Consider the following 14,275-nt stretch of genomic DNA (forward strand, 5'->3'; position numbering starts at 1 on the left):
TATAAAATTCCCGTTCAGCGTCTATTTCGAAGCTTAAATTCATGTGAAAACAGTGGCAAATCTAATCATATTTATTTTTTTACTCATAGACGAAATCCCCATGCCTATAGTTAGTTGAAAACATTTTTTGATTTAGGTCTCTATCTTTCAGAAAAAAATATTTTCACAATGTGAAAAATTGTGAATTTCAAATGCTTTTTTTACCTATCTATCTTACTTTATTTAATATAACAATTATTTACTATAGTAATATAACTCTTTCTTTAAAACATAAACTTTATATTATAATTTAATCTCTCGTTTTATTTTTTATAAATTATTTAAAACTACTATATAAAACGCTGCACGCGAGTCAACTCAAACCAGACCGCCGCAAGGCTTCACAGAGAGAGGACGTGTCGCTCCGTCACATCGCGTAGGGTGAATAACCTCTGCCGTGGATACCGAGAATAGAGTACATTTCAAGCGCGACAAATCAAAAATCGAAAATCAACAAATCTTGATACATTACTATTTTATTTAAAGCTCAATTTTGAAGCATATTTTTTTTATCGATTGAGTTGAAATTTTGTTTGAATGTTCAGTTTTAATGACAATGTATGATTCTATATCCAATATGGCGGTATACCCAAGATGGAGAAAAAAATGTTTTTAATGCATTCCTACGATATGGGTATCAAATGAAAGGGCTTGCTATGAATAACTCGAAAAAAAATGTGTCGCGAGTCTAAATCCAATATGGCGGACTCCTTAGGCTAGAAATCACTTATTGCAGATGTCTGTTACCAATCGAACTATAATTTTTTTTTTTCATTTTGGATGTACCCAAATTTTGACTTTTGATCTCGAATAACTTTTGAAGCATATAGGATAGATAACTTAAAACTTTATTTGCAATGGTAAACCCAAGCTCTTCACCAATATTTGGCTTTCCGGCAATTGTTGTTATTTGACCACAATTTTTCGGTCTGGATGGACTGGACCATTCATATAAACAATCAATTTTTCAAGTCCAGGCGTCTTTGAGAAATCGAGAACAATCAAATTGAGAACAATCACAAAACAATCTAAATGAAACCTCCTCCTTTCTTTTTTTGAAATCGGTTAAAATACAGAAACTCTTAACATTGTCATTAATCATCAGTCGACTATTTAGTACTGTTGAAAATTGTATGTAATATACAGAAAGTCCTCAAAACCAAGGTTTTCATAGGTGCCCGATTTTTTTGCAAAAGAGTGTAAGTATTAACGACTTATTTTCATGCTTTTATATTTTAGAAATCCATAGACTTACACTATTTTCCCGCTATTAACTATTTACTAAATAATATATTTTTTGTTCTACCAATTTCACTCGAAAGGATCAAAATGGTTTGTGTGACTATACGTGAAGTATGATAGGCACGCACACAGCCGCGACGCTAGTCTGCGCGGTTTTTTGCGTTGAATTACCTAAAGTTGACATCGCGCGCCGAGCGTACACGCTCTTAAGAACATTTGTATAAAAATGTTTACATCCACATTTGGAACCTCTTTTTTAGCAAGTCGGAGTTAAAAAACGGACAAGCGCGTGGAGTACTTGAATTTAATAATTAAATGTAGAGAAAAGTGATGTATGGATGGAGTAAAAAAATGGGTGGCAATGTCTTCAGCAAGCCCCATGCTTAACATACGACTGTAACGCGAGTTTTTGCAATGTAAAATTTACTTTTTCTCTACAGAATTAATTATACATATGTATTGATAACAATGCGAAGGCATAAGATGAATTCTTTATTTTATGATAAGAACATATGAAATGCGATCACATGCGTGGGTAACCACCAAAAGAAAAACATGTTTATTTGCCAGAAACAAACATTTACTTAGCTAATATTGTGAGCTTATAATATATGCAAGCATAAATAGAAAGATTACTTAAGAGTCAAGGTCTATTACCTTGGAACCAACTTCTGCCCACATCTTACATTTATTGTATGCACAAAAATTTACTTATGCACCAAGCAATAATCTAGCTTCGAATAAATGAAATAATATTTTGCCAAAATATGTATTATAACCACAACTGAAAAACCTATACTTTATTTAAAAAAAAATGGATGGCACTTAAAAAGACTACGAAGATTGGCAATTTTATAGAAAAGAAAAGAAACATGTAAATGTTCAATGCTCCACAAATAACTATGTTTTGTTATGCTTATGATGTAAACATACACATTCTATAACAATAAAATACTGGGTGTCCCATAAGTCCTTTGAAATCTAAATTTCGAATAAAGGAGAATGCCCGTTTTGTTAGGAGATTTGGGCCCCCAAAAAAAAATTGCGTGCCATGGTGGTTTTAACTTTATTTTAAAGAACTACAATTACCTTTTCAGACATGGAAAACAATTTATAATTTTTCACCCTAGTTTCCGAGAATTATTGATTTTTTTCAGATGAAGAAATTGAGGTTATTAGACAATATTTTTTCAAAAACAATTTGCGTTAAAACAATAAAATATTTTTAGTATTAATATTGATTCCCAAATGAAATAAAAACATCAGATATCATCTTTTCTTGCTAAATAATATGTTAAACTGTTTATCTTGCAGTCAGCGGAAGTAGGTTTTGCTGGCACCAGTAGAAATAAATATACTTAGGGCTAAATTGGTTGGAGGAGCATGTGGCTACGTTACAACAACCACAAGGAGATATCTTAAGTTAAGCTACTTGGTCAGATTGCACTCGGGTGACCACCCATTACAAACTTCAGCTGGGTGGCTGCTAGTACTTACATTTAAACTGCTGATTCTGGGTGCATTATTTATACTTGTTATGAGTAGCTAGAATCCAGCAAGTGTGACAACCACTTACCAGGAGGTAACATGTTATAACCCAGTGTATCGGGTGTGGAGGTCAGATGGGCAATCACTCTTTGAGCAATACTGTATCAGCTGCATCGGTTAGACTAAAAGCCGACCCCAAGATTGTTGGCAAACTGCTAGGTACCTAGTATATACGAGTATGTATGACATATATGACAGCATCTCCTGCAAGCGATATAGTAAAATCACTGCCCTGCTACTTAGTAAGATTGCTGTGCCATCCATGATTAGCTGTAGTTTATTTTAGAAAGGGCTTAATTATAAAGGAGTTTAAAATACAGTAAATGCTATACAGATGTTTAATAAGAAAAAACACAACCAATTAAAATAATAGACATTTATTCTTCAAGGAATATGTTGTCTAGAAATTGTGCTGGAACGCTTATATCATTAAAGCGTGGCAGTGGTGGTGGTACAGGAATCATCATATCTGTAATTATGTTTCCATCCATGATACCAGTCTCGGTGCAGCAGTGTGTTGGCTACTGCCAGCAACGGTTGCCTCTGGACTTGTCTTGATGCAGCCGCCAACAAGGAAGACAAACTCGTTCAAATGCAACACCTAATAACAAAAATATTATATTTAGATACTTGATATTCATTAATATTTAATTAGTTCAACACACATACATATGCATTCATACATTAAGTTTAAATAAAGAAGAATAAACACTTACATGATGTGCTTGTGTCCATCTTAGTATAACATTCCTTTGAGGACAATCTTGACTGACTCTATGAGTTCTGCAACTTGCTATTGACAAGCCACATGCGTAGCATATGTTTAGGTGTCCACGAGCAGGGGATACAAGTGACAGATTTGAGTTAGATGCTATCTGGTTTTGTAATAATACAAAACATTTCACACACAGGATGTCATCAGAAGATATCTGGAAAAAATGATAAAATAAAATGTAAGGTGGTTTAGACAGTTTAGAGACGTGTGAAATCCACAAACATAATAAAACAAACTTACCAATGTAGGTGTTACCCAGGATCTTAGAAGGATAAGCATTGGTTCATCTATTTCTACAATTAACGTCTACGAAGATTAGGCGCTATACGTAAAGAGCAATTAACACACCGGCGAGACAAAGAGTAGTTTACTCGACTTCTACCAGGTGCAGACATTTTTCCGGAGTAAAACAACAATATTATAAAAACAAGAGTCCAATGCTCACGAGTCAATGTGCTCACTTATCATCACTAAGAAAAGAGTCCAATATCTAAAAAAAAACCACTGGAGGCACGAAAACGATCAGCTCGACAGTTTTTACGCAAATTGTAACGATCAGAAGCAAATACGGAGGAATAAATTCAACTCTACGCATAACAACCGGCACGAAAACAATTTGAATGACGTATTGATTTGACAGATAGACTCGCGTTCCGAGTAGATGTTACCATGTTAAATATTTTGTTAATTGATTTCCTAAATCGATTTGTTATAAATAATATCATTTACTAATTATTGTGTTATTGTTGTATTCCATATATGGTGGTATGTGTAACCGTTTTATAGATATAGTTTATTTTTATTTTATTTTATTTTTATTCGGAAAACAAACAGTTTTATAAAAAGACACTTAAATGAGATAGTCTGTTGTCTACCTGGCAACATTCAGGTTAAGTTTTAATGGCGGAACTAGCTTAGATTCAATAAAATAAATATTAATTATGTTTTTCAATGCTAGGGTACAAGAAATTCTGAAAAAAAATAGTTAGTTTTATAAAATTAGGACTTGATTTTTAATAATAAAATATTCTTGACACTCTATCACAAATAAGGGGCCCAACGGGTGGCAATGTCCTTTAAATGGCGCGCGGAAATAGCATGCGGGGTGCGGGGATAGCATCAACGGTCTTTGGGAATTCATTCACCATGGAAAGTTTTACCGGAGCGGACCGTGGTTTTTGTGTGCGGGAGTTTTATCACAACAATGATTCGGCCACCATTGCGCGGCGTATCTTTTAATTCCTGTATTAACTGAATTTTTTATGGATGGTAATTTCTTATCTTTCTTTAAAATGAACTGTAACGTCGATCTGGGTGTATTTAATGCATTGGAACGCTTACGAATGGATTGAGTGGGATTGTCACGAACTGACTCTTGCACTACGTCGATGTTGTCTTCCGTCCGTGATGTCCTTAGGCGGCCCGATCGTTGTTTATTCAACAAATTAAAATTGTAGATCCAGTCACCTCGAACTGTTGAACCCAATTTTTAACCGTTTGAACACTGGGACAGTCATTAAACGTGCGCAAATTGCAATACTCTCTAAATTTACGCCGCGCAATGGTGGCCGAATCATTGTTGTGATAAAACTCAAGCACACAAAAACCACGGTCTGCTCCGATAAAACTTTCCATGGTGAATGAATTCCCAAAGACCGTTGATGCTATCCCCGCACCCCGCATGCCATTCCCGCGCGCCATTTAAATTTTATTCGAAATTTAGATTTCAAAGGACTTATGGGACACCCAGTATATTCTGTAACAAAGGTCAAGTTATTTATGTATGTAAAATTTCTAAACAATGAGATATGAAAACAAACAACACACTAAAGCTTGAATATCTAATATTTTTTTATGGTAATAATATGAGAACTTTTAGAAAGAATATGAAATTAGATTTTTTAGTAAAATTAATCATCAATTTCTAGATTTCGATATTTTAGTGTTAACATACGTTTAAAGTTGCACCTCTTATCTAGACACACGGCAGTGTGTCCGCCAAGTTCGAGCAAAAAAAGCGACACACCGGCCGTGGGTTATATTACACGAACCATTTCGGGCCAAATTCGACTCTCAAAATCTATTTTATTTACGCATATCAAATTTCTAGTATCTGTTGAGACCCCCTCACTTATCTAAAATACAAAATTTCATTAATATACCTATTGTAGGTCTTGAGATATTGACGTCAGAAAATCGCTATTTTTACTATTCACTTATTCACTGATTCACTTATTCACTGATTCACTTATTCACTGACTCACTCATCAAAAACCTAGACCACTTCCAATGGTCGTATTGACTTGAAATTTGGCATGGAGGTAGGTCTTTATGTCAAGGTAAAGGGAAAAATCTGAAAATGGCCAAGTGTGAGTCGGTTTCAAAATAATGAAGGTGTTTTATACCCGGTGTAAATTTATACCCCTAAGGAACTAAAACGAACTAAATTTATCTATATTTATATAATATATCTTCGAATGGTACAAAGGTTTGTATTTAGTCAAAGTAAAGTAAAAATCTGAAAACGGCCAAGTGTGAATCACTTTCGAAAATAACGAATGTGTAACTTTGATCCACGAACATAATATATGATAACATGTCATGTCAGTCAGTTGGTAAATCTAGTCCATTTAGTTAATCTAGTTCATTTCTTTGTAAGAAACATAGTGCATATTAAAAAATCTAAAAGATAGTATAAATGAGACATTTCTTTAACTAACCTCATCATAAGAAAAAAATAAAATAAACAACCTTACAAAAATAAATGAAATCCCACCCAAAACAAAAATGTGAAAGACTGCCAAGTTCGATAATATGGGAATGCTTAGCCTATAAAAGAAGTGAGATCTGAATAAGTACCAAGTTCCATACACATACCTCAGTTAAAAATAGTTACTTTTTAATGATGATTACTTGGCAAGTTTTAATAGAAAATTAAATACTTGATTCATTGCGTTTAGTAGGTTTATAACAAGGTGTATGAAAACTTGCCAAGTAACATCATTAAAAAGTAACTATTTTTAACTGAGGTATGTGTATGGAACTTGGATCTCACTTCTTTTATAGGCGAAGCATTCCCATATTATCGAACTTGGCAGTCTTTCACATTTTTGTTTTGGGTGGGTATAATTATTTAAATCTATGTCAGATAGCATAATCAATATTATTAGCATATATCTTTCTCAACATGCAGTTTCTTTCTAACATTAAAAGAGGTAGGAAATTGAGTTTTATTTTTTGATAATTTAATATGAATTGATTAACATTCTATAAACATTAATGACCTAGATCTATATGAGTTGTGTATAAACAACAACAAAGTTTAAAAATTGGTTTTATAAATAATAGAATACACCATGTTTGAGTTTTTTTATATGGAATGGTGACTGAGAGAAAGCACCATAACATAAAACAACTTTTGTAAATAGCTGAAAATAAAAACATTAGAGAAATGCTATAACTGTAAATTATAGTCCACATAGACAGAACATTTGTTACTAAACTTGTCTGAAATCAATTAATGAGTGAAAAAACAGTTTATATACTTTGATATTGAGTATTGTTCACTAATAAATTAATAGAGAATCATGATGCCTCATATATGGAAAGTTGTTTGGAAATGTACCTTGCTACACAATGAGTCATGCTGAGCCCTAAATATTGATATATACCACTGATATGGCAATACTTAACAACATAAAAAAATTACAGTGAAAGAAAGGAGTTTTCATATAAAATCATTGATTTGGAACATGCATAGAAGACCTTTGTTGGCTAACAGCTGGCAGTAAAAAAACATAAACTGCAACTCTATGAACTGAACTCATCAGGGATATTTCACAATCGAACAACATAAACCATTGTTAGGAATATTGCAAAACATAACAGTGGTGTGACTGCAAAAATAACGAATTAACCTACAGCGAAAATGTTCCAAGATCGTTACAAAAGACCTCTCTCATACATTTTTGAACTAAAGGCGTAAATTTTCAAACAATGTCCTAATTACGTAAATCAGCAAATGCTTGGCAAATATCCTGCTGTATGAGCTAAAATACAAAATACTACTCAATACAGTGGTGATTACAATCAAAAATACGCCCAGACCGCCATTTTCAAGAACAAAAACCCCGAAATACACGGCCGTCTTGACACAAGAAATCGTTCGTAAGATTGTGTTCCATGAAAAATCAATATCAGAAATGTTATTTACCTCGCCATCGTTGACATTTATTCCTAAAAAGATATCTCCGAAGCTGCCACCGCCAATTTTGCGGATAACGTTGTATCTTTCATTTATAATTAAATGTTTCCTGGCTAACAACATGCGTTCGAAGGTAGCCATTTTCTTTTTCCTTCATCACTCGTTGTCACTAAAATTATTGGTGGTCCATCGCACCGAGTGAAATTTTAACACAACACTTAGTTAATTTATCGTTTATATTTGTACAAAATCACTATAAACCGTAGAAACACTACGAAAAACCACTGAAAATTATTTTATTACGAAGTCTAAAAAGGTGTCGTCAGCCTATTTCATGTGACGTCACAATGGCAGTGTTGCCAGATACCAGGTTAATACAAAACCACCATGATCGAAGGCAGTGGTGTTGCCACCACATATTAATTTATTTTACCTGGTAGCTTTTTACATGAAAGTGATTATCTATCTTTAATTTTTTTTAATATTTGGCTTTTAAACGAAGTCAATCATGCTCGTAAGCCTTTTTAAGTTTTTAATGATTGAAGAATAGGGAATGATTTATTCGTAGCAAGTATAAGAATGCAAGAACGTTTTGAACATTTCAGAAATTATTTTTTTTATAACCGTTAAATTGGATACAAGATTTGCAGACCCATACTTATTTTTATTTAATGTTAAAACACAAAATATTACAGTGAAAAGATTAGTCATGGTGCTTATCAGTGAAATACTATGATAAAATATATTTTAGATTGCTAAGTAACTGATAGTAATGAAAATCTTCCGATTATCGTGGATATTATAAATAGAGAGTTGAATAATCGAAAATACACAATTGATACAACATTATTATATGAAACTGATTAATTACTGGCTGTTTCCTATAGTTTTGCTTGCTTCCAGTGGATGCTACTTTCACTACCTAGATAAAGTACAGCCTATGTCACCCAGGGTAGCCTGTTTATATGTTATATCATAGCTTTCCAAATGGTGATAACATTTTTTCAAATTGGTTGACTAATTTCTGAGCTTTTCACTAAAGAAAATTGTTCCTTTTTGTTGTTATATCAGTATAGAAGGAAGTATAATTTAATTGTCACACCAATTTTTCACTAGATATCATATTTTCTTTTTACTTTTCTTCATAGGAGACATATTAGAATAGGTATATGATGTTGAAGAAAAGGGAATGCATTTTCATTTAATTTAGAAAAAGAGTAGACAGAAAATGTGAAACCTTCTTCCACTTTTATTAAATAGTGTCTTATAAGTATAGAAGTATAGAATTTGCAAATGCCACTTGCAATAACTAAACGCATAGCTAAGCGGACAAATAGCTAGCACGGATAGATGGAAAACCACAGAAGTGTTAATGCAAAGAATTTAAACAGACATCCAACCACATGTTTAAGGAAATTTTGTATGTAGAATTTTCCTTAAGCGTAAGAGTAATGACTTCGACTTTTTTGTAGTAACACCATTAATGTCTTGGCAGTCAGTTTCACCAACATCAACAACATTTGGCAATCATAAATTCAGGTAAACTAAAATGTTTTTAGAGATCTCTTAAATGAACCATGACTGGGATTTGAGAAAACTCTGACATTGGCTTGTTGGGGTTTAACTGGCCGGCAGCTCACTTTATGAGAAGCCAATAGTTGCTTTCCATTGAAAATGATGCTAAACAACTTGAATTCCAAATTCCAAGTACCATAAGTGGGTTTTAAACTATTATCCTGTTTGATTTATAAGTAATGGAAAGAAAAATTGTCTTATGATTGTTTAAGGGTCGGTTCATATCTGACGGAAAATGCGTCGAGCGTATCGTAAATGTATGAGCGACGCACTAACGCATCATCGGTTAGGTGTGAATGATTGAATGTTTTATCTTATATTTGTCTGTTTTGGCGTTACGCGACCGAAAATACGCGACGTATGTTCCGTCAGATATGAACCTACCCTAAATGACTAGTTCTTTATTAAAATAGAATTTGTGACAAGCATCTCCCCCTGGCTTTTGTATGGCTATACAAGATAATTTGCTTTGTTTTACAGACATTTTATAAGTTGTATTGTTTATGTGAGTTTTCCTTTTGTTAAGGAAACAGATTTCTATTGCTCAACTGCCAAACATGTAGATAGCTTTAGCTTAGAAAATTAATATACTAATTTTATAAAGCTGAAGGGTTTGTATGTTTGCTTGAAAATGCTAATCCCATGAAGTACCAGTGCAATTTGAAAAACTTTCAACATTAGTCCATTTATTGAGGAAGGCTATAGCACTTTTTAACCGAGTACATGTAAAAGATTCCATGGGATGCAGGTGAACCCGCTGGCAAATCTAGTGTATTATATTCCCAAATTGTTCTGAGTTATATATTGGTATAATATGTACTTGGAAAACGATAGATTATATTGTTTTGTAGTAATATTTGCAGTTGTTTCTAGTTCTACTACAGTTAAATATTGTGTGTAGAATAGTGTTTAGTAAAGTAGGTACTGCTTATAACTGACTATGTTTGTTTTATTGCACCAACACAAAGACCTTGTTATTTTCAACAGTCATAACAATGGACATACAGAAAAGATAAGAATAAACCTAATAATGACTGAAAATATTTGTAATATACCAAGATTCCTGTATTTCTCTATTATTCTAGCCAGTGACCCAATGATCTAGTTTAGCCAAGGTCACAGCTGCAACTATTTCTGTACTGATATAAAACCTATTTTTTTGTAAGTTTCTATGTATTTCATGAAGTCTTAAGCATAAAGGTTTTTATCATTGTCTCTGTGATGTAATATTGACACAGACCTTATGATCCATTGACCCACTCACAAATATGGCAATCAGCATGAGTATTATGATTTTTATTGCTACAAAATGCTAAAATATAGTAATTTGTCCAGATTGCTCTCGAGGGGGTCATCTCCGAACAATAAACGAACATAATGAGGTGAAAGCTGACACAGACGCGATTTATGGTAGAAATCTTAACCATTGTGCGAGTACGTATTTCACGGAAATATTTCGTGTTGCAAGTTTGATTTGGCTAAAGATTAGTCATACGATCTCCAACGACCCTGGAAATATCATATCAACGTCCAATCTTCGTTTCCCTTAGTTAGTACGTCATAGAAAATAATCAACATGCACCCCCCTACCCGCCATAGAATGTGCCATCCATCGATGACGCGTGGTGGGCCTTCATCATTTGTTACGAAAATTAATGTAATCACGATTTACTAAACTATATACGAAATAAATCACATTACCTCGCCACTCGCGATGTTGATCGCTAAATAAATATCACCAAACGATCCTCCGCCAATTTTTTTCAACACCTTATATTTTCCAGTAATCAATATTTCCTTCCGTGAACTCATAAAAGTCGACATGGTTGCAGATTATTATTAATCGTCCAGATGAATGTAAAATATAACTCGAAAGCACAAATTACGCACTTTTAGAATAAAAACAATAATAAATTCACGGCTACATTTTACGAAACTGTGACTGAATGGAGGACGTAATGCGTTCGAAAAGTAGGCCACGCGTAAATCTCAGTACTTTCTTCCGATTAGAATTTTAAAAAATATTTGTGTCTCAAAGGTTTTTTAAATAACACAACAAATATTTTTAAAATTAGTGTGTAACTTTTGAAGTGAAAATATGCGTTGGATACTGATACAACATGTTTTCTATTTTTAAATATCATAAAAATCAATAAAATATTGAGCAAAGAGGTAACCTCATCTAGTTTCTAAACGTAGCCATTTAAGAATAATGTTGCCAGTTTCCAAAAATCTACCTTTTTTACTATTTGGTAGAATTTTAAAACAGAGAAGGAATATAATAGACGACCTATTTATTAAATCATAACTTTGTGTCTATAAGGATTTTAGCGGTTTCATAGGGAAAAGAAAATATATGTTTCAAAAACATGCTTCCAGAAATACGAGTGCAAAATTATAATATACATTTCTACATAATATAGCCCTATGTCCAACTATTCAAGTCTTAAGGTACATACTTGTACAATATTATTTTTGCTATGATTCAATTTGTACATTTATTTATGTCGTTAAATGGAATTGGTCTCAAGCTATATTACTGCCAAGTTTCATCAAAATCTATCCAATAATTTAGGTGTGACACAGTAACAAACATACATACATCCTTACATACAAACTTTCTCATTTATTATATTAGTTGAATACTTATAGATGTTTTATATTTATACGTTTTTTCAGAGACTGTTAACTTGGCTGTTATCATATATAAAATTAAAGACATTGAGTCATCAGAATTATTAGCAGAGTGATAATTTAATTTAATCAGTAAGTATGTGTTTTACCTTTTAGATTATAATGTTAACTCTTATCTATCAATACATCTTTTTATACATTTTATGAGAGATCTTAAAGTAATCTTTAGATAAGAAATATTGAAAATTCCTGGAGCTTGAATCAAATACCTCTAAGAATAAGTATGAAAACACCATATAAATCTTACAAAACATTGTGTAATCTTAGTAAATAAATAAAAAGATTTATTTTATTTCGGGGAGATAAATTACTTCAAAATTCAGTAAACATCCAAGGTATATTAATAGCTTATAATTCATGATTTCATAAAACATAGTAAGTGTATTGAGTTATGTTATTATTTATTAATAATGTTTATTTTCTTTCCCACACATTCTCTTAAAGGGAATATTGGAAAGAAAACTCCTTTATGCATAGTTTTTACACTGTTCTAGGTTGTGGTCCAGTTATCATTATGTTGATATACATGTCTATAAAGTATAGAAGTTGCAAAACTAAAACTTTTATTTAACTAGTGCTAAACTGCAGCATGCAATATAAATGAACCCTCTAGCGACCAGTATTCACTGCCACGGTCGTCTGTCTTAACAATCACCGACGTATTCGTGATGTAACTAAGAATAAATTGATAATAGAGCGACTCAACCGTATGTAGGTTAACATTCAGATGCCCTTTGCATACCAATACTTTTACTATTTTTTTAACCACTCTCGCACAATTTAGGGACACGAAATTTACTGTACACATAGATACTTAGTCTAACTCTTGATTTATCATTAAAATACAGCCACTTACCTCACCATTTGAAATGTTTATACCTAAATAAATATCTCCGAACGAACCGCCACCTATTCTTCTGATTATCCTGTATTTGCCGGCAATTAATAACTCTTTCCTAACAGCTAATGCATGTTGAAACGAATTCATGGTAGGTTTCAGTAGGTCAGTCTAATTTAAATTATAAATTTTGTAAGGAATTAACACAAAAATACTTCAAATAAACACTCCGACACGCGAACAGCTGGGATCGGGGTTGCCAATTTTTTCAATATTAGACAAGACACCGGTTCGGTCAACGACACTTTTGACTGACAGACAGTGTTTCTGAACGAAATCTCGGAAAGAAAAAGGAAGTATTCCTTCATCAGTTCATCAGAGAATGGAAATCCAGATTTGAAAGATCCAGATATAGCTAAATTATTGCTATGTAATGTGAGATTATTAATACATATGCACGTGTCAAGCCACAATATGTTTTCCTTCACTAGTTGTCGTAACCTAATTTTAAATTGTAATCATTCATCAAAAGATGTTCGACAAACTAATGAAAAACTGAAGAACTAAACAATATTATTATCTTCGTAATTCTTTCTAAATTGGCATTTTATTTCACAGTAATTATCATGCAGATATTTTCCAATTATTTTGAGACGTAGCCAGATTGAAAGCGATTTATACTAGCGCGAATTTCAAACAGTTCATTAAGCAGCTGTAAACTTTTGGGCATATTTTTTTAAAATACTACTGTATTCAAATGACGCAAAAACGGAACCATGATCAATTTATCTTTCGTCATGTCCTTCCGAAAATATTAGGACTAGGTACACAATTGAAACTCATAGTAAATAGACGTATTCTGTTCGGCTTTACGCTGCACTTAAACCTGTACTTGGGGTATACCTTTGATTATATAAATGTGGCATTTACATGGTATACATAGGTTATTGTTTTTGAAAATGGCACTGAGTTTTTTTAGACAAAGACACGCACTTGCAAAGGGCTAAACTGTGTGTACTTTGATTGCTTCTATGAACCATGCATATGAGTCCTAATCACACTAAGCCGGTTTTTTCAGGTTTAAAATATTGCGATGTCGGATGTTAGGAAGGAATAGGTCAAGAAAAAAACATTGTTTTTCTAATGTAGGTATATGATCTTTAATTCATTAAAAACACAAAGTACAATATCAGCGTTGTATACTATAAAACATCGTGTATTTTAAACAAACACGTAACATTTAAAAAATGATTTAAAAACATCTCCAAAAAACGGTTTCGTTAATAAATTCGAGATAATTCTAAAAATAAAGCTAGTTTATTTATTGCGCATGTACATTTACTTCGAATAACATATTTTC

General features: G+C 32.7%; 1 protein-coding gene across 4 annotated transcripts in view; it reads right to left on the reverse strand.

Annotated features, from left to right (window-relative positions):
* The window catches only part of LOC110374316 (casein kinase I), a 34,147-nt gene extending 20,992 nt beyond the window's left edge, over positions 1 to 13,155 (reverse strand). The window contains exon 1 of one of the 4 annotated variants that reach the window (XM_064040037.1): positions 7,818 to 8,179. In XM_064040037.1, the coding sequence (XP_063896107.1) occupies positions 7,818 to 7,949 (132 nt within the window). In that variant the 5' untranslated portion in view covers positions 7,950 to 8,179. Of the gene's footprint in view, positions 1 to 7,817; positions 8,181 to 11,084; positions 11,486 to 12,933 lie in introns of those variants that run through there. The other 3 variants (XM_064040035.1, XM_064040036.1, XM_064040034.1) reach the window with 3 other exon arrangements.
* Between the last annotated feature and the right edge of the window lie 1,120 nt (positions 13,156 to 14,275).

The sequence above is a fragment of the Helicoverpa armigera genome, chromosome 21 (genome assembly GCF_030705265.1).
Source record: "Helicoverpa armigera isolate CAAS_96S chromosome 21, ASM3070526v1, whole genome shotgun sequence".
NCBI lineage: Eukaryota > Metazoa > Arthropoda > Insecta > Lepidoptera > Noctuidae > Helicoverpa > Helicoverpa armigera.